This window comes from Necator americanus, chromosome V (genome assembly GCF_031761385.1).
Source record: "Necator americanus strain Aroian chromosome V, whole genome shotgun sequence".
In the NCBI taxonomy this organism is placed as follows: Eukaryota; Metazoa; Nematoda; class Chromadorea; order Rhabditida; family Ancylostomatidae; genus Necator; species Necator americanus.
The window spans coordinates 34,613,675-34,640,162 of NC_087375.1; the positions used below are offsets into that span (position 1 = coordinate 34,613,675).

A 26,488-nucleotide genomic window follows, 5' to 3' on the forward strand; every position below is an offset into this window, starting at 1 on the left:
GAGATTCCGAGAACTCTTTTTTCTAAAAATTTCCGGCAACCTATTGTTTTTCTTGCACTAAAGGAAGGAGGAATTGACAAATTTGCATTTTTCCGGACAAAAACTAATTTCCTGAAAGAAATTGAAAGTGACTGCAATGTATATGGTTATGAAATATTTCAATTTTCTTTTATTGTTAGAGCTCTAAAAAAAACTCAAAAACGCAAAAATGTTTTTGTGAGCTGATCATCAGTTTCTAATGAGTGGGTCCTGAAGTGAAAATTTACAGTAGATACTCCAACTATTGTAAATTTTCACATTTTCCTCGCTTAGTTGCATTACACTACCTAGAAATGACGCAATTACCGCTACAACCATGGCGTTGAATTAGGAGAGGAGAGAGCAGAAAATACGATGCGAAAAAATTGTGCCGGTTACTGCAAACGCGTCGCGGTCGCGCTGGTGAACATAGACCCCGATGACTATGCATTCGTGCTTTTGTTATTTTAGTGAATACTAATTTATTGTTGTCATTTTAAAGAAAAATCACTGAAACCGAGTGTAGTGATTTTGATGGTTCTTCCTCTACTATGCTATAAATACAGATAATGTTGTGTGGTTGGTGCCATAGAGGTTAAGAATTATTGATCGGTTCTTCCATGGATCAATAAATTCGCTAATATTCGTTCTAGAGTGTTTTTCTGATTCTCAAGAGATGTACATGTGTCTGTGGAAACATTGGGAACATTATTTATTATTAAATACGAGAAAAAAAATTAAAAAATATAAATACAACACTTTTGCTCGGCTAGGTCAATGTGGACTCGCGCAGGATGTACAAAGGAAATTTTTAATTTAAAAAAATTTATTTGGTTAACGGTACCGTACGGTTACCAAGTCAATTGTTTAAAAGGACCATTATCTTTCTTAGCCGGCTACAGTATGCTTGATTGTGAGCGGGTAGAGGAGTTTGTTGTTCTCAGAGGTTCTCGAATCCGAAAAAAAAAACGAAAAAATTAGAATTGGAATACATATTTTATCCATTTGTAGACTCCGAACTCGTGTTAGGGACCACGTCTAACAGTTTTCAAGTATCGGAACGATTTTTCACCACGTTACTCGAGTATTTTCACCGTTCTATGCGAATGATACTTGTTATTATGCAAATATTTTTCAGATGTTCTTAGCAGAAATCGCTGGAGCGGTCACATTCAGCATATGCGCTCTATTCGCTATGTTGTATATTCCTATTTTATACGTAAGTTCTGTTAAATTTGTTCTTAATCGATTAGAGAGTGGGCGTTCGGTTTTTGCTTCGTAAAATAGAAAATGGTTGATGTCATTTTCAAAAGTTCTAGGCGATTCCCCTATATTTTTCCACTTTTTTTGATAAACAAACCTTTTTCAAAAATTCAAAAGATGCTACGTAAAGATTCCCTAAAGTTGAATTCCATTGTGACTTCTAGATCAATTTTTTTCTTTTGGAAATTTTTAAAATTCAAATTATCTCAAATTCATTTCACAGGCAAAATTTTCATTGGGCAGTTCCAATGGGAAAAAAGAAATTGAACTAGAAATACTACAGAAAATCTTTAGACAATAATAATGTTTTTCTCTCGCAAAAACCGCTACGTCTGAGGAAATTTTTACAGAAAGTTTTCATGGAGTGAACAAATATGTAGCAGCTCAACACAACAGAAATAAACTGTTAGACTGCTGCAGTTCTGCTCAACGATAATGTTTTCATAATTGATAGGTATTGATTATGGGCGTGGCAATCGTATTTATCAATAAGATCGATACTCGCTAAAAATAGGAACCGTATAGCAAATGTGGATCGGTATCGTCGACTAAAACAGAATAATCACTCAAATTTAAAGGATGTACCAGTATAAAGATTCCATAAAGAATATAAGAACATGATATTTTCTAAGATGTAGTATTTATTTTTAAAAAAATGTTGTGGAGAAATAATTCGTTCCGTATGTAATAAATAAGAAATAAAAGAATGCAAAATTAAAAAAAAAATCATATAAAAACCAATGAACAAACTAGCCTAACACTTAGAGTATTAGATTCATTTACATAAAATTTGTAGATCAACGATTAATTTAGAAAAGACTAGAAATGAATTTGAAAAGGAAAAAGTTGAGAGTAATCGCTATCGTATTTTGTAAATAGTGTAAATAAGAAAAGAAGAGACACATTAAAATATGGAAATAGTGCCTGTTCCTTTCTTGCCACCCAGAAATAGCTCAGAAATGTGAGTTTAGAAATTTCTAGGAAACTTTGAAAATGTTGTGCTTTCAGATTTTCTATTGTCGTAAAGAATTTTGGTCTGTTCTGGCTTATCGATTCATGTTCTGGATAGGTGTTACGGATCTCGGTCAACTTCTAATATTCGCCTTATCTGGATTAATGGCCGTAGCTCAAACAGGATTTTTCTATTTCTCTATTAATAAGGTAGGCTTTAAGTTCACGATTTTATGGTTCATTTGACATAAAACAAAATCGATCACTGTTTCATATCCTGGAACATGAAACCTTAGGATTGATGCATTTGCCCGGAAATTTCTAAATTTGCGGTTGGCCTTCTATGTAGCGTTGCGGAGGATTTTCGATATTGAGTTCTTTTGCACCCCAGATAGGCCTCGTTTCGTACTTAGGATTTGGAAGATTATTCCCAAATAAAGCGGAGAAAACGAGGAAGGTCTTATGTAAATCCGTAATTCGGAAAGAGGAGCTCAAAACTTCAGCTCAGGAACTCCAGAAGCATCAATTTACACAACAAGACAACTCTTTACGATCTTAACACACAACAAGGCAACGAGTGCGGGACAAGAGGTACCCGTGAAACCGGCTGCCCTCCGCCCCCGCCCGCGCTCTTCCGCGTATTACGGCTGCCTCTCCCGCTGCTTCCCGACCGCCTGGATCCTACGCCCCGCCCCCTATTGCTCTCTGATCAATGCTGCGCGCGACGTTCGCGCCGCGACGAAGAGGTAGATAGTGCGAATTTTAAAGGAAGGGGGAGTAAAAAACGAATTGCCGTAGCGAATTGTGATGTACGGATACAGTAAACTAAGCTCGTATTATTGGGAATAAAAGCGAAGAAGTAGATCCTTCTCTCCAATGTAACTTTACATAAGCGAATATTATCCCAAAAAGATGCTCCAGGGAAAATAATAACATTCATATATTTTTACACATCTCATTATTTAACACATTTCATGCCCCAAGTCTTCTATATAAACTAGCAGTGCATAAGTATTTGTTTGTCACGATGCCATCCGTTCAAATTGTTTTCAAATTTTTTCAACGAATTCGTGTTCAAATTTTAACTGCAGCAGTTATAATATATAATAACTATAATATATAATAGCTATAATAATATAATAACAACAACTTTATGCGCTTATTACTTTGTATACATTCTTTAAACTCCTTTCTTCATTTTATCTTTTCAAAAATTTACTTAGATGTAATGTTTATATAGGGCGCATGTTCAATATTTCAATACTTGCTTGTACGTTTTATACAGTTTTATATAACAGAACTTTGTATGGTTCTTCAAACTTCTTTCAACATAGTTTTATCGCTTCATGTATATCTATTCTCTACATAAAATCAATATGACAGGTTAGGCGTATTAGGGGCGAACAGAGACCTTTGTATCTTCGAGATATACCTTTAGGTACGGTGTTTGTCTGCGAGGCAGTATTCGCGCTTCGTTAATCGTTGGATACCAGTTTTACCCTGCTAGGTAAGGAAAAAGAAATTATTAGAAAGCGCAAAAAAAGTAAAGAAGATAGTATAACACCGATCAGTGAGACATTTTTTGAAACATCTCTTACATTCCCAGAGAAGAATGAGTGTTTTCCACCTAACACCTCGAAACTGGATTTCGATTTCTCTCGCATTTTCAAATCGCATATCACTTATACAAACCTTTTTTTTTCTTCTTTTTATTAACTTACAGTACTTTTGTAGACCTCGACACATCTACCCGATCTTTTTCCGTCATTTTAAAGCGCATCATAGAGCTGTAGACGCGAAAGTGGGGAAGGGTGGGTGGGCGGGTCTTGGCTGCGCACGGGCTCGGCTACTGTGCGATTTGACGGTTGGGCGCGCCGTGATTAACGACGTCTTGCCTCTTGGTTGCGGCGGCCATCTCGGCCCTGCCGTCCCCAAGGCAACTCTTTACGACGATTGACAAAAAGGAAACCACTATTTATTACATTTTGAGCCTAATGACAGAAGTCACATTTATTTCTCAAGCGTAACGAAATGTTTTTGAGGAATTACTGTAATTTTTCCTCGAGTACACAGCTGCTTATCATTTCTTTCGTAATTTCTTTTTTTTTTCGCTGAAAATGGCTATTTGCAATGTTTCCAGCGAATTTTTGAATTTCTAGAAATAATTTTTTTTCCTGAAATTTCTTCGGCTAATATTTTAGTTTTCAGTTTTTTGGCTCAACACTTTATGCGTTATGGTTTGCTATGTTATTCCTATCCATGGTCACCACCATAAATCGATTCGTATCCGTTGTGCTGTCTTCATATTATAGTATAGTTTTCGCACATCTAAACGTTCGGGTGAGATTTTAAATTTTTAAAATCATTCGGATAGGGAAAGAAGTTGTGAGAATCAACGTTATTCAATTCATTATCGTTATCGATTTTAATTTCAGTTGATCTACGCCGGAGCGCTTCTCGTTTTTCTTATACCATGGATAGTGAAGCTGACACCGTACAGTAGTTACTATTTCGACCCAAAATCTCTAAAATGGACTTATCACAAGGGTGATATTGAGGTAAATTCGCAAATTAATTTTACAAATCTTGGAAAAGTCAGGTTTTAAGGCGTTTATTGATTTTATTTGAGCCATAACAAATGCATCACTGAGATCCGTACAGTACAGTTTTGTTGTCTTTCGTTCGCCTCAGCGCGACCTCTCTTTTTGCTTTACTTCTGTTTACGTAAACAGCTAGTAAAATAATGTGTTTGTGTTAATTTAAGGATTGTGCTTTGGTCAAATGGGGCCTCATAAAGTGTGGGGTCCCACTAAACCACCGGATGATCCTCAATAGGTGAAAAGACTCGCAACATCGTCCTAAGCTACTGTTTATCTCTCAGTAACGTTTCTAACTGTTGTTTAATCCCTCAGAAAATGTAACGTTCACGAAATTACTCATTCCGTGAAATTTTGAAATTAAAATTATTTTTAAAAGAAATTAAAATTTAAAAAATTTTAAAGTTATTAGAATTTTTATGGTCTGAAAAGTGCTCTCCCTCATTTCTGCGCTCCTATTCCATTTTTCTGATTGACCTTTAGTAGACATTTTTCATAATTTACTTTCATTCCACGTCGAAAAATAATACTCATATAAAAATAAAAATATAATATAAAATATAATAAAAATCCAATAAAATACATAGATTTTTTAAAAATGGGTTGGCTCAATGTGTATCTTTTTTTTCACCCAAATACATTTTAATTTCAGATTCTTGTAACTTTATCGCATATTTTCGGCACGTACGGGATCATAGTAGAGGTTATTTGTGCTGTTCTTGTATACTCGTTCATTGCTGTACACATTTTTTCAAGAGTTAGTAAATTTTTTTTTATTTGTTTCCAAATTATTTTATAGTTTGGTTATTTCTTCTTCTTTACTTCTTTTTTTCTGTGTCGTAATTCCCATCCATTTTGAGGTATAAAAAAGAAAAGAAAAACTAATTTTCGATTTTTTAGTATTTTGTTTTCAGAAGAAAAGAAGAATAAAATACTCAGAGTTCATCGCAACCGTACAACACTTTTTTTCATCCCTTGTTTTTTTGATCGGATTCGTCTACTGGGAATTTGTCGATGATTTACTCGAAAATTACGAACTTGTGAATTTCTTCAGTAATCTTATATGGATAATTATTACCGGCTCAAATCCAATTGTATATCTCATTGTGAATAGGTGAGTGTTGAGAAATTCAGATTAATTTTGAATAAAATTTTGAATAAAATCAAATATTTTGCTTTAAAAATTAGTAATATGAGCAGCCAAAATCGAAAATCGTCTGGGCGTACAAGTGCTTGATAGTTGGCTTACAGTAATCTTCGAACGGAAAATTCTCAAGAAAAGGTAAATATATGCAAAATACATAGATAAGACGGAAAGACTAGAACTGGGCTCATTAATGACTTCACTTAATAATAAATTCACTTTTAAGTAAAAAGTAATGAATAAATTACTAAATAAAGTAGTAGCTATGTTGCAGTAATTGAAAAAAGAAAAATTTCAAAAAAAAAACCTAAACTAATGCAAAATAAGCCAGTAAGGCTACTATGTATAAAATAAACTAGGGGTTAAATAACTTTATTTGAGAGTAATACGTTCATTTGATAGTGAAAAGTATTAACATCCTCTGTAAATGATCATTTTTTCTTGATAAAAGTCTTTAACTGTTTCTTTAATTAATTAATTAATAATAATAATAATAATAATAATAATAATAATAATAATAATAATAATAATAATAATGAATAATGTAATAATAGTAATAATTTAATATTATATTCATCGTTGCATTATTAAATTACAATGATAAAACAAAAAAAACTAATTGAGTGTCATCAAAAAAATCAAAAAATGAGCTTATAAATGAATAAATAGACTGAATTAATAAAATGTGACGCTAGGATTTTTTCCCTAAAAAGTTCTCCTTTTTCCTAAAAATTCTAGGATTCCCTTAATAGTCGAACATATAAATAAATTAATAAGACATAACAGTAAGATTTTAATATCTTAAATATAGAATCTAAAAATAAAATAAAAATTGATCTCTGAGATGTTCAGAGATCAGTGTCAGATCAGATCCGCGTTGTTGAACCGATGATCACAGATCTCTTATCGCTTCCTATGTCCAATTAGCTAAAATCGACACAAATACCATGATGGCATTAAAGATCAATTACTGTAGAGTTCATGTTCATTGGATACGATGCTCTTAATAGTTGTTGTTGACCTAGTAGATTAGCCTTGACCATTAATACTAATTTAATTACATCATGGAAAAAACGGAAATTTAATCTGAAACTGATATCCGTGATTGATTCGACGTTTAAAATCAGTTTTCGAGGAAATTTCAAAGATAACCAGCGAAAACACTGGAAAACGATATTATTCTTTACGGAAACAAATAGAGATAAAATAGAAAAAATTAAAAAAAAATGATAAAAAAGATTTAAAAAAAAGAAGAAAATTAATTTAAAATAGAAATATAATATAATTTTAGCTTGAGGCCTTAAATCTAAAGTAGATCGCTTTGATAGAGGTGAAACGATCCTTCTTCCTAACTTCAGCCCCTATCTTGTATTTATGAAAAGTTTTTTTTGAATATGTACATATATATTTATATTTTACCGTACCTTATCATTCTTGCGCTCATAAAACATTTTAATTTTCTCGATGCTAATCAAATCCGCTTAGAAACGTTCCTGCTTCGTTAATTCGCACGCACTAGTGAAATTTCCCAGATAAAGACGGTTTCATTGTAGATTTCTCACATGAAGGTTCTCTACGTTAGCTAACCTCAATTAGGAGTTAAATCCGATTCTTTTTTTTCTTTTTCAATTTTCTCTTTTCTTTATTCATTAACCTCGTAGCTTTTTGAGTTTGGAACTTCAAGTTGTTAGAGTTCTGAAGTTCTAAAGTAAATATAAAGTGAAAAATAAACTATCCGCCGGTAATCAATCCGCTTAGGACGCGCCAACGTGTTGACGTGAATTCGTTGAATCGTATGAGGTTCAGGGAACGTTTAAGAAAGGTTTATGAACGCTTAAACAGCCTTTACAATGACTTCGGGGGGCAAACCGATACGTCAAATCAGTTTTTCTATCCTCCCACGCAAATTTGGGGCCAATTCATCGACCCCGGAGGGATGAGGACCGTGCTTTGCACTGGGATGGCGCCGAACCCCCGGTGGATCGTACAGACACAGCCGAACCTCTCACCGAATCGGCCATGCCCGCTTCAAGTATGAGTATATGATGAAGGTAATGTGGTTCTCATTCTCATTTCTAGAAAACAAGAGATTTTTCGCGATCGGTTTACAGTTCATGAGCACAAATCCAAGCACCTACAGGGGAAAAATTCATTAGAATATTTCTTCTGAAATAAAAGTGAAAGGGTGTAAGAAAAATATTTCAAAAACCATAGGATGTGGAAAAATACAAGAAATATAATAAATATATAATAATAAAATAATAAAATGAATATAATAATAGACAATATAAAAATATAAATGAGTAAAATGTATAATATAAAAAATAATACAAATAATGATAATAATAATATGTATGTATTATATAATATAAAAACTATTATAAGTAATGTTTAAAATACCAAAAATAACATATCAGTGTTCTAATATCCGGAATACTTTGGAAATAATTCGAAGGGAAATTTTTTAACTTCAGGCGGCTACGGGCATCAATCTATGCTCTTCTAATGAATAGAAAACTACAGCAGGATCGAACGTTTACAGTATTACCGGCAGCGGATCGAAATAAGAATTCTCGGCTAAGTTGCGAAAATAGATGGATCAATCAATAGTTTTGTACTTGTGTAGTAGTTGGTAATTAGGAAGTATAATAGTTAACAGTTACTTGTGTAAATAAGGTAATTTAAAATATAGTGTAGTAGTTAATAGTTAAGAATTAAAACAGTTTATAGTTTATTTGTATTTGTATTTATTTATTTGTGTAAATAAAAATATTTGAAGTGAAGTTGTTAGACTTGGTGAAAGGCAGTAATACGTACAGTTTAAGTGATATTCAGCGATTTCATGCTTAATTCAGGAGATATGACTTTTATTTGAATTTATTTATTTATTTAGTCCCACTTTATTCTTCCTTTTTTTTAAAAAAAGGTTTTTTTTTCTTCCAAACACCACTTTATAATTCAAAAGGGAAGAGCAAGGTAAGATGGAGTAATTTAAAAATTAAAATTTCTAAATTAAAATTCTAGGACTATTTCTAAGGTGAACGTGAAGAACTGCCGGAACGGAAATGAACGGTTGTCTACACGAGAGTCAGTGGTTTATCGACTTAAATTTCTTATAATTATTCCACTGGAAGAAAAAATATGGAAAAATTTTGGCACAATTCGGTCATATATAATTTGATGCAATGACTACGTTCAATTTTTTTTAAATTTATTTTCATGGATGTCGCATAAACGCAGAAAAAAATAGACCTATGGACAGAAAACACCTACGGAATGAAAACAAGACAAGGATCACACGGTAACGTCGTTTACTCTCTATTAACAAAGATCTTGTCGAGAATTTCGTTCAACTTTCCCCCTCCCCCTCGATTCCACGGGGAACGCGGTTGATGACCTCGAGCTCGTTTAAATACCGGCTATAAAAACAATCACCGTAGTCGTCTGGGCACACATCGGCAGTCGGCTTATTCTCGATTATGCTGCGGGTAAGACGTAGTTTTGAAAAAAAAATTGACAAAAAAATGAGCTAACAGCTTTATCCTTGTTTCAATGAATATTTATTGCCAATTCAAGAAAATGAATACTACCGTACCCTATTTTTCCGCCGCCACCTCTGAGTTTCATTTACATCTCAACGCATTTTGGAGAAATTTTCAGAACTTTCTTAGCAATCGTGGAAATGCCTTTCTGCCTAACCAAAACAAATTTATAGTAGTTTTCAATGTTGAAAAATAATTTTTTTGAATGGGAATTAACAAAATTCACATTAATATTCGAGATAGAATTTTTTTCAGAAAGAATTAAATAGTACCTAAAGGGGAAGAATTCATTAGAATATTTCTCCTAAAATAAAAGTGAAAGGCTGTAAGAAAAATATTTCAAAAACAGATCGTGACTTATCCACTATTACCTAGTATTTATTATTATTTATTTATTTATTAGAACTCAATAATTTTGATGCGGTATGTATTATTTTGGTTTACGTTTACTGTTAAACTGATTCTTCTCTTTTCAAATTCTCAGAAATTGTCCCAATCTGTACTCTCCGTCATAAAGTATCAATTAAATTTTTACTCCCTTTTCCTTTGTCTATCCAAAAAAAATCTAGGAAACTATTCTGGGAGCACGTATGTGGTTATTCATTGTACCCTACTCTCATAATCTTACAGTATCCTTCTAAAATTATCTGTACGTACTGTTCATTTCACCTAATTCAAACCTTTCCATACCATCCATCCATAATACTTCATACCTTCACCAACTCAGTTCAGTAATATTTTATTGGAATATATTATAATTTGTCGGAAAAATAAAAAAAAATAGAATATCGTCAAAAAATACAAATGAACAATAGAAAGAAAAATATCGTCAACAAATACAACTGAAGCCGCTTCTTCTGCTCCTAACATTGAAAATAATGATAAAAATCCCAAAAATTTCGCCAAGTATTCAAATTTCAGCGTGCTGCGCTCTTCGCAGCTATCACTGCTTGTGCACTCGCAGTATCATACAGTAAGTTTTGATTAATTTTCAATTTTTTCTCCTTGTAATTATTTAGAAAATAAAGAACAAAATCAACATAATAATGTTTCTTTTTTGAGAACTTCTTTTAAAGGAGAACGTCCAGAAATAATCTTCTTTTAAGAGTTTTACGATTTCCACTGGGGGTTTAGCTAAGTTGAAACAATAATCCACGAGAAATCACTCAGAAGATAAAAATGACCCGGGGCAAAATGTCAAAATTTAGGCTAAACCTTTAAAGTTCGTGCTATAAGGACGAGTTTGTTGTTGTTCTGCTTATGTTGGTGGCCACTGCTCATTTCTTTTCGTACACGCTTGAAAACTGCATCTACATCTTCTCTGAGTGAACTCTGTGTTCCGAACTTTATCTTATCCTTACGTATATTATATATATTTCTTTACTAGGTCATTAGTTACATTTAGTTATTATATTAAGCAATTTTATTAAGTAAACATAGAAAAGTACTGCACCATCAATTTTTACCCGCATAATGTTGAAAAAAACAACTCGTTGAAATCCATGGTGTCCGTGAGATTTAGCTTGACGCAGCCTTTAAGAGAATGTTTTTTTCCTGCAACTTACTCCATTTTTCAATTTATTTGTGGAACGTTGAGAGCACTTAGCAATTTCTCTTTGAGGAAGCGAAGTGGTTGATAATTTTTGCATGGAACAGAATGTTTTTTGAATGGGACCAAAAATAAGCCATTATTTTAGAAAATTATCTAAAAAGTTAAAGTATTTAGTTAAAAATTGGTGAAAAAATTGATTGGAAATAAGGAGAACACGAAGTAAACGAAAGATTTTAAGATAAGCAAGCACCGAAAGTTTTTTTTTCCTCCAAATATTTTAATTGGAACTTCCAATTATTGTTGAGCGGTGCCGGTTATTCCTTGTCGTAGGCGTATGTCGTTAGGGTCGAGGATCGTGGCGAGGTTCCTCCTCGGCGTTTACTCATTGAGGACACGCCGTAACAAAACTGTAGAAAGCAAATTTAAGGATTCAAAATGAACAGTCAATTTATTTCAGTAAGAAATTTTTTAAATTTACACAAATCTAACTGACTGACTGAATATAAAACAGTTACATATACAGTGTCTCGTGTAGAGGAAAAGTAAAAGATGAGTAATACTTTGGATGGTGTCTCTGTTCAAAAGTACAAAAATTCCAATTAATTCTATTCAAAATTACTGAACCCTCTTAATTAATTAGTTAATTTTAATTTATATTTGATGCATAAAAGCTGATTTCCACAGTTCCACCCGGCGAAGATGGAAACGGTTGCGTGGATATGCAATGTGAGGATGGAATGGTTTGCGTACAAGGTCAATCCGGCTCAAAATGCATGTCTAAGGATCCTGGTTAGTATTCACGAGATGAAATTGACCCTTTCTTGAGAAAATTAGCAATTTCCCTTTAAAAAAAAATTCTATTGCTGTGTTTCCATCAATTTTCTGGATATAGGAAACAACTGCGAAACAACCAGATGCTATGCCGGTAGCGTATGCGAATACACTGAGACCGAATGTCTTCAAGATCAAGCATGCTTTGCTGAGCCTGTTTGTAAAAGAGCTGGACCACGAGGTCTGTTTGAAAAACCGCAAAAATTTTCTTCGGAAAAAAAAATTCTGTTCCATTTTTTTTTCTCAGAACCACCACCTGAGGAGAATTCAAACATAGTTGATAACAATTATGGACCTGGAGTACAACAAGATCTTCCTAAAGGAGGGGATTCTGCAAGTCCACGTAAGTAAATTTCAAAGGTTTTCTAATAGCTATCTGAGAGAAAAAAAAAACAGCATAATTGCAATGAATCGTGAAAATCAATGAAATCAATCGTGAAAAAATCAATGAGATCGTTGAAAAATTTCGTCAAACTCTGAATCGAAGAAAAAACAAGAGAAAACTTGCGAGAAACATAAAATTCATTGCGTCGTTTTCTCCTATTTCTGGATTTTTTTTTAACTACAAAAGGATGATAGCTACATACAAAATTGTATTACCTTTAAGTGCGAAAGTTATATTATATATTATACATTACCTTTATTATTTATTTATTTATTTATTTACAGTTTATTCTTACACAGTTTGTGTATTATCGTGAAATGACACGATAACACGTAACCGATCTGATCGTGAATAGGGGAAGTAAAGGGTCAATGACACCGTTTTTATCGCGATTAACCATTTAGTCATATTTTGTTTATCTTAGCGATTTCCAGTTAAGATCATCGGATCGGATCGGATCGGTTGAAATCAAATCTTTTCAGGATTTCATTTCATCTGTTCAACATGTACACGTAGTTTTCTAAATCCTAAGAGTCCTAGTGGGACCAAAATTTTGGAATTTGTTTTTTCCGATTGTTTTTCTGTTTTCTGTTTTTCTTTTTGGATTTGGAGAAATTCGTTCAAATCCCCTCTGGTAAAAGAGCGTAGTTTATTTCTTAGTGTTTTCAAAAAAGAGATCAACTTTCGGAATTTTCTATGTTTCCAGCCTAAAAATGAAATACATACGTCCCTTTATCCAGAATTAGAATCCAGTCTCAAAATTCCATGAATTTGGTAATTATTTATGATAATTATGTGAAAGGAATAATAACTAATAATAATGTGAAAGAACCTTTGTTTACATAGATGTTTTTCCGTTGAAATCAGATGAATCCTGATGTATTTCGATTGAAAAGGAGTGTTTTTGATTGGATAATAATAAATGCAATCGGTGAATCATAAAAAAAAACCAATCAATAAAATAAATAAAACATTATAAATATAAATAAGAGTAGTCGATGAAGAAATCATCAGCGAGTAATTATTAGAGTAAAATAACTGATATAATCAGAATCTCGAGAAATGAAAGGAAATTTTCCATAGAAATTTGAGAAAATCTTATTTTAAGAAGAAACCTTGCAAAGGTATCCACATGCACTAAAAAAGTACTAATACGGCCGAATTTCCAGAATGTGCTGGTCGAAGAAATGAACGATATTATCAGTGCAAACCGTGCGAATCTACATGTGTTGATTGGGTGATGAAGAGAAGTCCGGTAAATTCCAGAGAAATATGCATACTATAGTGAAAAGTTCATCTGAGAGAAGTACTGTAATGAAACGTTCATCTATGTATGTACCTCCCCCTCCACATGGAATCAGTTCATAAATGAAATTCTTTCAGTCATGCCCCAATCAAAAATGTGTGCCCGGTTGTGCGTGTATTCCGAATTGGCATCGTAAAAATCAACCTGGACAATTCTCTGGGACTTGTGTTCGACCTACATGGTGTAATCCAATAACTGTGACAAAAACAGTAACAAAAGTTGTTCAACCGACGAATACGGTACCTGGACCGCCTGCACCAAGTGAGTTTCTAGCCTCTTTAGCAAAGAAAAACCGTGAAATAATGTTTTAAAGGGTATTAGTAGCTTTTCAGGATCATAGGTTTTCTATTATTTAACACTAACTATTTAACAAGTTATTTATTTACTTATTTATTTACTTATTTATTTATCTATTACGTTCCATAGACACAAGAGCCGACGTCAATGGAACCTACACACACAAGATGTGAAGAAAATTCATTTTATTATTATTTAACCTGAAGAAAACACTGAATTTTTATTATTCCACGAAATTTCTTGTACATAACTCTTAAAACAACATAATTTCGTATAATATTTTGATTTACAGCCACATGTGCAAACGTTCAGTGTGCCGCTGGATCGACATGTGTCATGGAAGCTGGCAGACCCGTGTGCAAACCAGGAACAAGTACTGAATCCCATTTATTTTTCTTATTTTTTTTTGTTAAGATTTAATTAAAATTACTCGAACATAATTTGAGTAACTATAATTTGAGAAAAAAGGTCTGAATATAATATGTAACCGCAACTTTTGCGAGAAATGGTCCCTTTAGATTTATACAGCTCTAACCGTATCGATCAGTTATATTCCTTTACCAGATGTGGTTTCAGAGGTTTCCTTATCCATTTCACATATGTTTCTCCAAATGATTGCGGGAGCATACAGATAAGAGAAAACCCAAGTGGCAACAGGGGAAATACGTGACGTCTGCGAAGCGTAGCGGTCAGCCGAGTAAACATAGGTGCTTACAACAGAAGCATCTTCCTATTCATCTTTTAAGGCATGACTGATGGGATGAGTAGAAAAATAATTGACTAGGAAGCTAAGCTTTAAAAGAAACCTAAAAAAAATTTTAAGAAATCAGACGGTTCCCACAAAGACTAAGAATTTATCTCTTATTGGCAGAGTTATTCCATTTTTTTTAGCAAATCCTTGTGCAACAACGGTGTGCAACTACGGATCAACTTGTCAAAATCAAGGAGGAAAAGCAGTTTGTGTGAGGGTAAGGATTTTGATGAGGTTGAAAAATCGCGTAGCCTAGAATACATTTAAAAATAAGGATTTGCAACCGGAGCATTCTTCAATTTCTAGGAAAATTGTCGGAAAAAATTTGGCTTATTTTGTTGTAGAGAGTGACATCAAAAAATTCCGACTATACGTCTCAAAAACTCATTTAACATGTAAGCTGCAGAACCACTGAGGACTTATGGTTCCAATATTTATTCCTTAGATGTAATTATTTAATTTTATTATATTTCACCTTATTTAATTTTTTTCCGCTAATAATTCTGAGTTTTGAACTACTTTTATTTCAGTCACAACCTCCTGCTGGTCCATCTTATCCTCCCTCTCAACCGAGTCCACCCTCACCGAGACCAGGTCCGTCACCACCGTCGTATCAACCATCAGGACCATCCGCTCCGGCACGACCACCAGCTTATGGCAGCGGTCCTGGTCCCACTCCACCTCGACCCGTTAATATTGGTGTTCCGGGTGTGCCAGGTACGTGGTTAAGGTATTAAGATCCTAGAGAATTGTGAAATCTGAAAATCCTAATTATTCTTCAGTTATTCCCACTGGTCCATTCAATCCAGGAGGTCCCGTTGTTCCAAATCCAGGATATCGGTGAGAGAACTGATATCACTAACAACTTACAAGAAGCCAAGTTGAGCTTAATTTTTTATATAGATGGACTCAAACGGAAATTTTTTCAGACCAAGTGCTACCGTACAAGCGGATGCTCCACGAGCTGGACCCACAAGGTGTCCCGCTAACGAAGTGCTAACTCAGTGTGGAGGTTGTGAAAAACAGTGTCAAGCAGGAAATCCACCGAAACCGGTGATTCCTTGACATAAATCTAATTAAATTCTTATTTACCATTTTTTAAAGTAAACTTTTTTCCGTCGTAAAACGCGCTTCTCAGGTTCCCATCTGCACATCGCCGAGGCCATGCGTTCGGCAATGCAAATGCAGACCGGGTTTTGCTCGAATAAATAAGGTTTGCACCAAAGAGAACCTCTGTCACACCAACTATCGACCTCCGTTAACGGTGAAAACGAATACCGTAGTGAAAACGTTACCACCGAAGACTGTGCCTGGGTCACCATCTCCAAACCGTAATTTGTTTTTCTTTCTGTAGTGTTTCTAATCTTGAAATAGGGGATTATTTTTGAAGAGAATCCATGCGCATCCGCTACTTGTGAGACCGGTTCCACTTGCCAGAATGTTGACGGTAAAGCAGTTTGTGTCGCACCACCAGGTGAGTTGTAAAGAAGTTTGCGGGCACACCTACGCCTAAAACCTGTAGGAACCTTGAAAACTGCTTGAGACCCCAATTTCCAGCAAATCCATGTGCAAATGTGGTTTGTGAGGTTGGAAAGACGTGTCAAGTAAGCAACGGGAAAGGCGTTTGTACGGCATCTGGCGGCACTCCCTCATATCCTCCTGGAGGTAAGCCATAACTGTCGGTGCGTGTGTTTGATTGGGCGACCGCGACGCCCTCGCTGTAATTTGTGGGTCTCGAGTAAACCCATCTGTGGAAACCCTTGTTTTCGATTACTGCTTCCAAAAATTTTACGATTTTCTTTGTGAATTCCCAGAATTATCTATTCAGACTGTAATCCTCCATGTGGACCCGGATTGGCTTGCCGGAGCGGAGTCTGCTATAATGCGAATCGGCTTAGTGGTAAGTCTACGTCTGCTATGAACTTGGTCATTCAGTCGATCGATCATTCATTCGAAATGTTCGAAATGTGGATAATGTACAAACATTCGGAAACTCGACACGACATACTAGAAAGACCTGTTTACCTTTAATTAATTCCTACAAAATGGAGGAAGAAGAATGACTTGGTCTATCTCTGGAGCAAATAACTTCCAGAGATAGACCAAGTTCTGTACTGTAAGGGTGATTTTAAGAGGGAGGAGGGCGTTCCTGAGACCTGCCCATGGGCTACAGTAACTTCAAAATAAAGGCATTCATTCTACTCTTCAAAATTACTTTTTTGCTGTAATTTTTTTTCAATCTTCAAATATTGCTCTAAGCTAATGATGGAGACACAGGAGTGGGTCCCACTACTGCCTACTACTTTTGAAAAACAATGCAACTTGTACATCAGAATGTTTCAGATGACCCCACAGGAGCAGCACAGCCGCCATGCACAGCAAAATGTTCCGCAAATCAACGATGCGTTCTTAAAAGCGATGACAACAGCTGCTACAATCCACCTTGTCCAGGAGTGCCAACATGTGTGAATGTCATCGCTCCACAGCCTTCACCGCAACCAGTTGGAAAACGTTAGTTCCTCATCAGTCCACCATGTCTAACGTTATGTAACTATTTGATCAAGAAATTCACTGGGAATTTACTATAACCTTTGATTTTTGTCTCGACCTACAGAACCATATTTCCACGATGTTTAACATTGAAGCTTAAGATTTCTTTTTGGGAACTCTAAGATTTATAAAACAGACCTGTTTTGAGCAAACTACTTGGAAATAGCACTCGCAAACATTACGTGTGCTGATAATTGCAATTTTATTATTTTTTGATAATTTAAGCCGCTTCATTTAGGTCAAGGCAAATGCACTACAAATCCCTTAAAGGCATCACCCCACGAATCTGAGGTGGTACGGATTTCAGGTGGGGTATTCGCATACGGGATAGCCGATTATGGAGAGAAGGGTGATTCCGTCCATTTCTTTCTAATCGTCGTAAAAAACGGCCCGGAAGATACGGCTTCAGGCGTCCCGGCGCGCTATTTTCCACAAGGAGTTCGATTGGAGCGCGCCAGCCTTGTGTACGCGCCGCATCTTCCGCGCCGTTTTTTACGGCAATTAGGAAGAAATAGACGGAGTCATCCTTCTCTCCATAATCTACGACCCCGTATACGAATACTCCACCTGAAATCCGTACCACCTCAGATTCGTGGTATGATGCCTTTAAGTAATTTGAGTCAATTATGAGTTTCGTGGATAAGTTTACAGCGCTCTTATTCGTCGCGGGAGCACTTCATAGACGTACGCTTGGGGAATGTAAAAAATAAAGAAGAAAAAGAAAAAACTAAAGAAATATTGAATTGTTCAAAATGGTGTGGATTTATTGACTTGAAATTTTACTAAACTGAGAGAATTTCCCTTAGTTGTTTTTTCTTAGTACAGAGGTACACTACTACTCATTCCATTGATTCTGTTCCATAATAATTATAATAATAACGTTAAAGGGAAATGTTGAAAATGAGAATGAGACATTGTTGTTTTAAATGACGATTTAATAAAAATTTAAATTTAGCTTGAAAAGGCTCATTGCGAAACATGGTTTGTTGCACATATGATGAAGTTGTTACCACCAGTAATTAACCACCAGTGAATTACGAACACAGAGAATGATAAACGAAATGATTTTGTGTTCCTATCATGTAGAGCAAGGTCGTTTGCAAATACTGACAGGAAGAAGAGACATAGATTCTTTTCCTGGGCATCTGCACTCAGCTGCTCTCCAGAAGCCGCAGATTCGACTGGCTGGACACCATTGTCACTGTGGATGAAAAATGGGTCCTCTACGTCAACCACACCCACAAACGTGCGTGGTGCGCTGGCTATGAAATGGTGGATCCTTTCGTGAAAGGTGAAATCCATAAAAAGGTCATGCTGAGCGTCTGGTGGGGAGTTCATGGAATCTACCGTTTCGAATTGCCGCCGGACAACACGAAAGTTACTGCCGAGGTCTGCCTCGCTCAACTGCAAAGACTGGCCGATAAGATCCACAGGGAACACTCGAAGCTCGACAACGTTCGCCTGCTGCACGATGACGCGCGCCCTCACATCGCGAAGAAGACTTCCCAGAAAATTCTGGAGCTCGGATGGGAAGTTCTACCGCACCCATCGTACAGCACGGACCTGGCTCCGAGCGACTGCCACCTCTTCCGATCGCTTCAGCATCACCTGGAAAAGAAGCGCTAGGATGATCATGACAACCTCGAAAATGACCTTCGGGCTTTCTTCGCCTCCAAGTCGCCGGAGTTCTACGCGAAAGGAATCCGTGATCTTGTGAGACGTTGGCAGAAGGTTGTCGATGTTGATGGAGATTATTTCGTCGAATAATAAAATGTTGTTAAAAAGTTGTGTTGTTTTGAAATTTTGCCGTATTTCGGTAGATACTTTCCGAACACCCTAATAGATTGTGGATTCCGAAACCAAACCAAAACGATCTAAACTGAGAAAGAAATTAAATTCGAAGTAAGAAAATTCAATCCATAGAGTGCATGGGTGAAGGATGATGAGTTGGAAGCGGTACCCAAAGAGGTTGGTGTCAGCCCTTACATACTGGCTGGCCGTTGGAGAACCACAGTTGGAGAGTGCCCACGGCGATATTCCCGTTGTCATCACGAGTATCAGCGCGATTAGATCCAATGGAAAACGGCCTTGTCAATCGATTTCCTGCGCAGCACATAGAGACGCGTCACGTATGCGAGAGAAGGCGTAAGCGACAGCAAGCGGAAGGAACAAAGTCAGTGGCCTGTTGATTTTGCAGACGTGGCGCGTTGTTAGGTCCTTCGTAGGGGGACCCGGTGCGACAAAGCCGTTTTTCTATACAATGAGGTGCAGTTAGGAGTGATCGCGCCCGCCGTTCGTGATCCACGCCAATAATTCTATCCATTCGTAAAGCAACTTGATCGATTTCGGTGTATATTGGTGGGGAACAGCAATTTCCAAGTTTTTAGACTGCCAGAATGTGCAGAGGCGTGATGCGTGGCCGGACGATGCCACCGCGATTACTAGAGTTGTTAGTATCTAGTTGTACAACTTGTGAGTCCATGACGAAGATTTACTTCTGCCGCCTCATTTCTGGCAGTACATTGAGAGTAAAAAATGAGACATTCGGCAAGTCAGCAGTATATCACGACATGTTTCCCGAATATTTCAGTGATATCTCTACTTCGACAACCTCACATCTTCATGCTTCTTACTGACATCTTTCAGATATCAAAGAAGAATTTCAAAGAAAAATTTCTCTGAAATTTCGAAGTAATAATATCTATAAGGCACAACAGATCGCTTACAAGTGTATGACCTATTTTGGAAGAACAAGGAAATCCTGAAAAAGAACAAAGAAAGAAGAAAGAAAAGGGGCGGGTGCAGTGTAGCGGTTAGAGGTTCCGCTTCCTGCACGATCGATCGGAGGTTCACCCTAGTGCTCACCAAGCCTTTCGACCCTACGGGGTAGGGTGGTGGGATAAATTGGTACCAGACTTGTCTGGGAGGATAAAAACACTGACTTGACACATCGGCTAGCAATCGCAAGTCACTGCATGGGCCAGTTACACGTTCGTAAAACCTCAAACGATTCTGAATTGATGTGAACGTGAGAATCCCAAGCGGATTGATTAACGCCAGAAACTTTAACCTTAACTAAAGAATTGCTATAAATAAAATATAAGAATTTAATGGAGCGCTAAGCGCATTCGCAATAACAGAAAATACAACATCAATAAAGCGTTCAATCAACAAATAAGGCAAGGATTAGTGAGCCGGTTTGTGTGTGACTTTGTTTCGTTAGTTTGTTTGATTGTTAGACTTGACGAATGTATTTAAGCTGCGTTTAAACGTATCGTCAGGTCCAACAGTCAAAGTATCTGAATATAATTAACGTCTAAAGGGTTAAGGTTAAATGATGTATTCAGAATTCAAAGCACATAATTAGGATTTGTCACTAACATTGAACACTTATTACTCCTTTTCATATAGATTGATGATGCTAGAATATATTTGTTAGTACTAATTGAGATGACTTTTCAAATCATTACCATTTTCAGAATGCACCAAACAATGCCCGTATGGACAAATGTGCAAATTGACAGTGGTAAGCTTTAAAATATTCAATACTGCCTTGCTTTGTCGGATAGAAATACACAATATGAAGCGGACCGTATCTCAACAGAATCTAGAACTACATAATAGTCAGGTCCTTACGCTTCCGGTGGTTATTCCTTAACTTTAGTGAGAAAATAATATAATAGAACTCCTTTAAAGGCTCCATAAAACAACAAACTGTAACAAAGGCAGCTGGTACCAGTTATTTTCAAATTACTATTTTCCATAGCTGACATTCCAGGTTTTTCCTCTCTCTTAACAGATTACAGTATGTGCGATGGAATTAATAACTAAATCACCCCATCACTTGAATCCACAATGTCCCTTTTTGTTATAAATTGGTGAAATCCTGCCACTTAAAAACATTGTTAATGGTATTTAAAGGCATCACTCCACGAATCTGAGGTGGTACGGATTCCCGGTTGAGTATTTGTATACGGCATAGTAGATTATGGGGAGGAGAGCGATTCCGTCCATATCTTCTTAATTGCGTAAAAAAATGGCCCGGAAGATACGGCTTCGAGCATTCCGGTGCACTGTTTTCAACAAGGAGCTCGATTGGAGCGCGCCAGCGTTGTGCACGCGCGCATCTTCCAGGCAGTTTTTTACGGCAATTATGAAGAAATGGACATCACCCTCCTCTTCATAGTCTCCCATCCTGTATACGAATACTCCACCTGAAATCTGCACCACCTCAGATTCGTGGGGTGATGCCTTTAAGCGAATTTAGAACGATTACGTACAAAACATTTAGGACTACATTGCGGAGAACTCATTCATAAATTTCCACCTAATTTATAGGTTCAATGCATACGAGCACCTTGCCCACCAATCCAGGAATGTGTTCGAGCTTCCATGGCCGATGATACGTCGAGAAAAATAATAAGTGAGCAGTGAGACAATAAACTTCTATTTGATTTTTTTCGCAGGATTTTAGCAATCTCTAACTCAACTGCTACTTTTTCGAACAATGAGAGAATCAAACGCGCTTTTTCTGGAGAACAATGCGGATTGGCAGTTATCATTGCAACTGCGCGCAAGAACTAACATTTTCCAGCAGATCCGTGCGCAACCGTCCGCTGCACTGCCACCACGAGATGCGTCGCTCAAGGAGGGAGGGCCGGATGCGTTCCTATTGGTAAGCTTGTGGAAATTAGAATCCATACATCCGTACACCATATCTAGCGACTGCTTTTTCTCACTGATGCAGCTTCCTAGGTTGTGGTTCTGATTTTTTTTAGCAAATGATTCAACTCTACGTTTAGCTGGATCCCAGTGTAAGAAACAGTGCCCTTACGGACAAGTATGCCGCCTCACCCAGGTAATTATCGATTAGTGGAAGTTAGGGTTTTTTTAAATTCAAAACCGGATTTTCTCAGGTTCAATGCTTTGCTGCTCCTTGTCCTCCACTGGAGGAATGCGTTCCAGGACCAGCAAATGATGCATACATAAGAAAGCAAGGTGACTGATCTTACGGACATATTATTAATTAAGAATTATCGAAAAAAAAATTATTAAGATTGTAGGGAAAGAAGTAAATAAGCCAAAGTGGACGGAAAAAAGAAATCAAGTCAGCCTGAGACGGTCCAAAACTTCCAGAGAGATTAATCCGTTATTCACAGAGAAAATTTTGATCTTCAGGTCATTCGTACAGAAAGTTGTAGCCATCTACCTCGTCCCTTTCCTCTCACTCAAATCTCCCAAGAGCATCAGCGCTCGCTGTTGTGACAATAAATTAAAATAATTTATGAAATAATTAAAATAATTTACATTCAACTAAGGACGTCATTACGATCATTATAATCACAAATGATAATGATAGCCGGTTCCTAATGTTACAAACGTAAAATAGTAATAAAAATAGAAGAATATTCGAGGAGAATGAAGAATGACCTGAGTTGTGGGTAGAGATTGTGATGCCCGATCGTTCTAGAACTCACCATATTGACAAGGAGATCAAAAAAGGCTGTCACTGGCGTTTGTGCCAGTTTGTTCTTTTTTTTTTGAGGGAGGAGGGGGGTTAGCGATTATTTGTGATTTATAAGAATTGTTAGAATGTGCTTTTTCTTCGTGAGACCGAGTTGTTTTTTAGTCACACCTTGTACTCTGCGGTGTCCGATTGGTCAGAAGTGTGTTATCCAGCAGGTTCGTGGAATTCCTTCCGGTTACATTCATTTAATGACCTTCAACAGTAGTTATTAGTCAGCGGAGTCCCGTGACATCCCACCATTTTTAGGTTCAATGTGTCCGTGCACCATGTCCACCTCAACAACGATGCGTTCCGATGTCCATGGCTGATGGCTACTATAATCCTCATTCAGGTTCGTATGTTGCTTAGAAAATTTGTGGAGTGGACACATCGTCAGTGGATCAACTGTCACCTGTCCTTGGATGAAATAAAGAATTAAAAAGGAAGAAGAAATAAAGAAAAATTGTAATTTCTAGTGCCAACGCTCACATGTGCCAATGTGCTATGCGCTCCGGATACTCCACGGTGTGTCGAGTCACCATCCGGACCGAAGTGTGTAGCAGTGAAGTCGTGTGCGCAGCTGAAGTGCGCAAAAGGACAGCGATGTGAGCAACCGGAAAAGTTTAAGGTAAGGTGAACTGAACTATAAGCTGCCGATCGATTTTGAGGGAAAAGAACCAAAAATTTAATCCGTATTATCTATATCGCACCACGAATCTGTTCCAAGAAAGAGCAGCGGGCACTGACGGGACCTGAGACCCGGTCACGGCTGCCTGGATCCGGAGAACCCTGCATTGGGATAAGTCAATAGATGGCGGCCTAGCCCCTCCGAATCCATGTGGACAAGCGGCCAGCGTCCCATCTCTTCGCCTCGTCTCCCTCTTCAAGGGCCTTAGTGCCGGCCTGGAATCTGCATATCCCAAATCGCTCCTATATATGTGTCCTACGATCCCAAACACGGTCTATATACAAAGCAATTTATCTTAATGACATACACCATAACTGGGAAAACGCATTACACGATCAGTACAGACACCTTACGGTATACAGTAAAACGGAGCCGATTAGATGCTCAAAAGACAAACTTTCCGGGCGCAAGTCCTTGAGTGGTTTATGGTGTGGCGGATGTCCTGTGGCAGATGTCCTACCGCTGGTGCGCGTCCAGTCACCCCTCTAAGTGGTGTGCTTTTGGATTTTATCAAAGAATCAAATCAGCTTCGGGGAGAGTACAAATTCAAATGCGGTATATAATTTTTAAGATTGCGAAATAGGTAACAAGTGGAGTCGCATGCAAGGAATGGCGACAAAAGAGACCGGAACCCAAACTCCTGGAAGAAGACCTTCATAAAGTGGCTGACAAGCGTGAAAGCTGAAGTGGTACGGTACCCGCGGCGATTTTCCCGTCGTCTGACGACTGGGAAAGTCGACAATTCGAAAATTTTCTTCTCTAGCTAGTAGCTGAACGATGGAAAAAGGTGATAAACAAATGTAAGTTAGCAGTTTTTACGACCGGATCGGCGTCCAACTGAAACAGTAGAGAGGTAGTAAAAGGGAACATGGATTAAGCGCAGGATGTGAGTTGCGGCAGACGCGTTGTTGGATATAAGTGCTGGTGACTATATACAGTCTTAGACACAGTTTTTTTCTTCTTTGACTTTTTCTGAAGTCAAAGTTGTTCTTATCTCGAATATTTTCAGGATGCCACCTGTGTGACGGACACAAAAGGTTGGTTTTCAGAATATATTCTTACTTGAAGTGAACTCGAAACTTCGTCTAAGTTAATTACTTAGTTAAACTATTCTAGGACCAGCAACATCCACAACTTCCTATGTCGCTAAACCATCTCCTCCAAGTGAGAAAACTCCAGGAATTAACTCCAGGATTAATGTGATGATTACTTTCTATCACGAGATCTTTCAGCTCGACCCATTGCCTGTAACCTGTTCTGTATAAGGGGCAAAAGATGTGTCGTGACATCTTCTGGACCAAAATGTCTTCCCAGCCCAACATGCGAAGAATTGAAGTGTCCAGTTGGTCAAGTATGTAAGCAAGACAATGAAAATTATGTAAGTTCGTTATATTTTAGCTCAACTGAAAAAAATCTCAAAAAATCATATTTATAGGCTGCATCGTGCGCTCGAGTTCAATCAGGTGATTCCAGATACAGATCCATCCGGTTTTCCCATATCAAAGCTTGATTTTCGAGTTTTTTCGTTGATTTTTCAGATAATCCATTAGGAGTATGCACTCCTAATTCTTGTCCACCGAATCAGAAGTGCATCATTCAAACACAACAGGTGCTTACAATAGCAGCAGGCCTTAAGTCCTGTATTTTACTGTATTATCTGTTTCTTCCCTCCAGAACACTATATGCATCCCGACTCTTACATGCGCGACGCTTAGATGTGGTCCTGGTACGAAATGCTATCCGGGTGACTCGTCGAACGATGCACAATGTGTACCATACAGCACGTGTAGCAACACTCCTTGTGATTCGAATTCAAGGTCAGCTAAAAAAAAACAGTCAGGATGTGTTCGGATGAAATGAGCTGTCAATTCAATCCTCTTCCTCGAATTTGTGCTTCTTCAAATCGATCTGCATTCTTCTGAATGATATTTTTTAAATTTTATTTCCACGATTTGAGAAAATGTTTCCCGGAAGTAATATGTGAAGAGCAGCCAGGTGAATAATGAAAAATTGATTAGAATATCCATTTATTAATACTTTACTTTATTTTATTGATTGAAAGTGGTTTCTGTTTTTAATTTAATTTTTAATTTATTTTTTAATTTTATTCCATTGATTAAAATTGATTTTAGTTCTTTCCTTGCAGATGTGTCGAGGGTGGTGGTCGGGCGGATGCTCGATGTGCACCAATAGCTGTATGCACCACAGTAAGTGACTACCCGATGATCTCCGAGATTCCGAGATTGAGTTCTAAATAATGGAATAATTTTGGTCTCCTATATCCATCCATTCAAAAATTCCTCGACTTATTTGTCTAGGGCATTTCTCAAGATCCATTTCATCCAGAAAAAGTTACTTACTCCAAAATTGCACCTGTTTCCAGCCGTGCTTATCCGGAACGATATGCCGTAAGGGGAACTGTGTAACCTCCTGTGCTCAAACTCAGTGTGGATCCGGACAAAAGTGAGTTCATTACCAGGACGCGGCTCTAGCTTCTTTGCCTGAAAAATGAGCGTAGATTTTCATCCGAGACTCATTTTCGATGATCTGAGCGATCTGAGGAACTTCTAACATCTTAAAATCTGAGGTGGATATTTGTGGATATGAACGTAGAACGACATCATTATCGTGGAAAATAGAACTGAAATGAAAAAATGGGGGAAATCCCTTATAACTCATCTTAAAAATCTGAAAGAATAATGATTTTCTAGCTCATAGGACCATCTATAGATGACTAAAGAAGCAATCAATAAGAAAAAAATCAATAAGTAAAGTTAAAAAGATTTTTGTTCTCTGCTATACCACATCTATGCGCTAATTTCCTTCGATAACCATTTTTTGTGTTTCAGATGCTCGCAAACTGACAACGGAGCCAGCTGTGTGGCTTCGAGAACTTGCGCTGCGCTGACTTGTTTTGCTGGATTCAAATGTCAGGGTGAGGATCTCGTTATACGATGATATTTCTATGGTTTGGCACTTTTTGCTGAAAACGGAACAATAACGATGGAAAGTTCTTTAGAAGGAGGTCCTGGCAGAGACGCAAGATGCGTAGCGAACGTTGGAGGATTTGTCGGACGTAATGCGGCCTCGTTTGGTCAGTTTTAGTA

At 37.1% G+C, this 26,488-nt stretch overlaps 2 protein-coding genes across 4 annotated transcripts in view; both read left to right on the top strand.

Moving 5' to 3' along the window:
- Nucleotides 1-1,156: 1,156 nt before the first annotated feature.
- Nucleotides 1,157-26,488, top strand: part of RB195_016114 (uncharacterized protein) — a gene marked incomplete at both ends in the record, with an annotated part of 69,537 nt that continues 44,205 nt past the window's right edge. Inside the window, 39 exons of one of the 3 annotated variants that reach the window (XM_064207127.1) lie at nt 1,157-1,237; nt 2,290-2,442; nt 4,441-4,572; nt 4,668-4,790; nt 5,482-5,586; nt 5,744-5,943; nt 8,448-8,554; nt 11,752-11,856; nt 11,960-12,079; nt 12,146-12,241; nt 13,453-13,538; nt 13,667-13,850; nt 14,778-14,854; nt 15,168-15,354; nt 15,420-15,477; nt 15,567-15,690; nt 15,776-15,968; nt 16,028-16,111; nt 16,195-16,302; nt 16,466-16,537; nt 16,981-17,148; nt 20,667-20,713; nt 21,526-21,610; nt 21,782-21,862; nt 21,966-22,045; nt 22,104-22,185; nt 22,817-22,869; nt 22,961-23,045; nt 23,170-23,321; nt 24,391-24,418; nt 24,498-24,545; nt 24,614-24,759; nt 24,817-24,844; nt 24,920-24,990; nt 25,056-25,198; nt 25,528-25,588; nt 25,765-25,844; nt 26,231-26,316; nt 26,401-26,475. In XM_064207127.1, the coding sequence (XP_064063008.1) occupies nt 1,157-1,237; nt 2,290-2,442; nt 4,441-4,572; nt 4,668-4,790; nt 5,482-5,586; nt 5,744-5,943; nt 8,448-8,554; nt 11,752-11,856; nt 11,960-12,079; nt 12,146-12,241; nt 13,453-13,538; nt 13,667-13,850; nt 14,778-14,854; nt 15,168-15,354; nt 15,420-15,477; nt 15,567-15,690; nt 15,776-15,968; nt 16,028-16,111; nt 16,195-16,302; nt 16,466-16,537; nt 16,981-17,148; nt 20,667-20,713; nt 21,526-21,610; nt 21,782-21,862; nt 21,966-22,045; nt 22,104-22,185; nt 22,817-22,869; nt 22,961-23,045; nt 23,170-23,321; nt 24,391-24,418; nt 24,498-24,545; nt 24,614-24,759; nt 24,817-24,844; nt 24,920-24,990; nt 25,056-25,198; nt 25,528-25,588; nt 25,765-25,844; nt 26,231-26,316; nt 26,401-26,475 (3,994 nt within the window). Of the gene's footprint in view, nt 1,238-2,289; nt 2,443-4,440; nt 4,573-4,667; nt 4,791-5,481; nt 5,587-5,743; nt 5,944-8,447; nt 8,555-11,751; nt 11,857-11,959; nt 12,080-12,145; nt 12,242-13,452; nt 13,539-13,666; nt 13,851-14,777; nt 14,855-15,167; nt 15,355-15,419; nt 15,478-15,566; nt 15,691-15,775; nt 15,969-16,027; nt 16,112-16,194; nt 16,303-16,465; nt 16,538-16,980; nt 17,154-19,262; nt 19,333-20,666; nt 20,714-21,525; nt 21,611-21,781; nt 21,863-21,965; nt 22,046-22,103; nt 22,186-22,816; nt 22,870-22,960; nt 23,046-23,169; nt 23,322-24,390; nt 24,419-24,497; nt 24,581-24,613; nt 24,764-24,816; nt 24,845-24,919; nt 24,991-25,055; nt 25,199-25,527; nt 25,589-25,764; nt 25,845-26,230; nt 26,317-26,400; nt 26,476-26,488 lie in introns of those variants that run through there. The other 2 variants (XM_064207128.1, XM_064207129.1) reach the window with 2 other exon arrangements.
- Nucleotides 18,457-18,813, top strand: RB195_016115 (uncharacterized protein; the record flags this gene model as incomplete). Its single annotated transcript, XM_064207130.1, has 1 exon — nt 18,457-18,813. The coding sequence occupies one exon, from the start codon at nt 18,457-18,459 to the stop codon at nt 18,811-18,813; it is 357 nt and encodes a 118-aa protein (XP_064063010.1).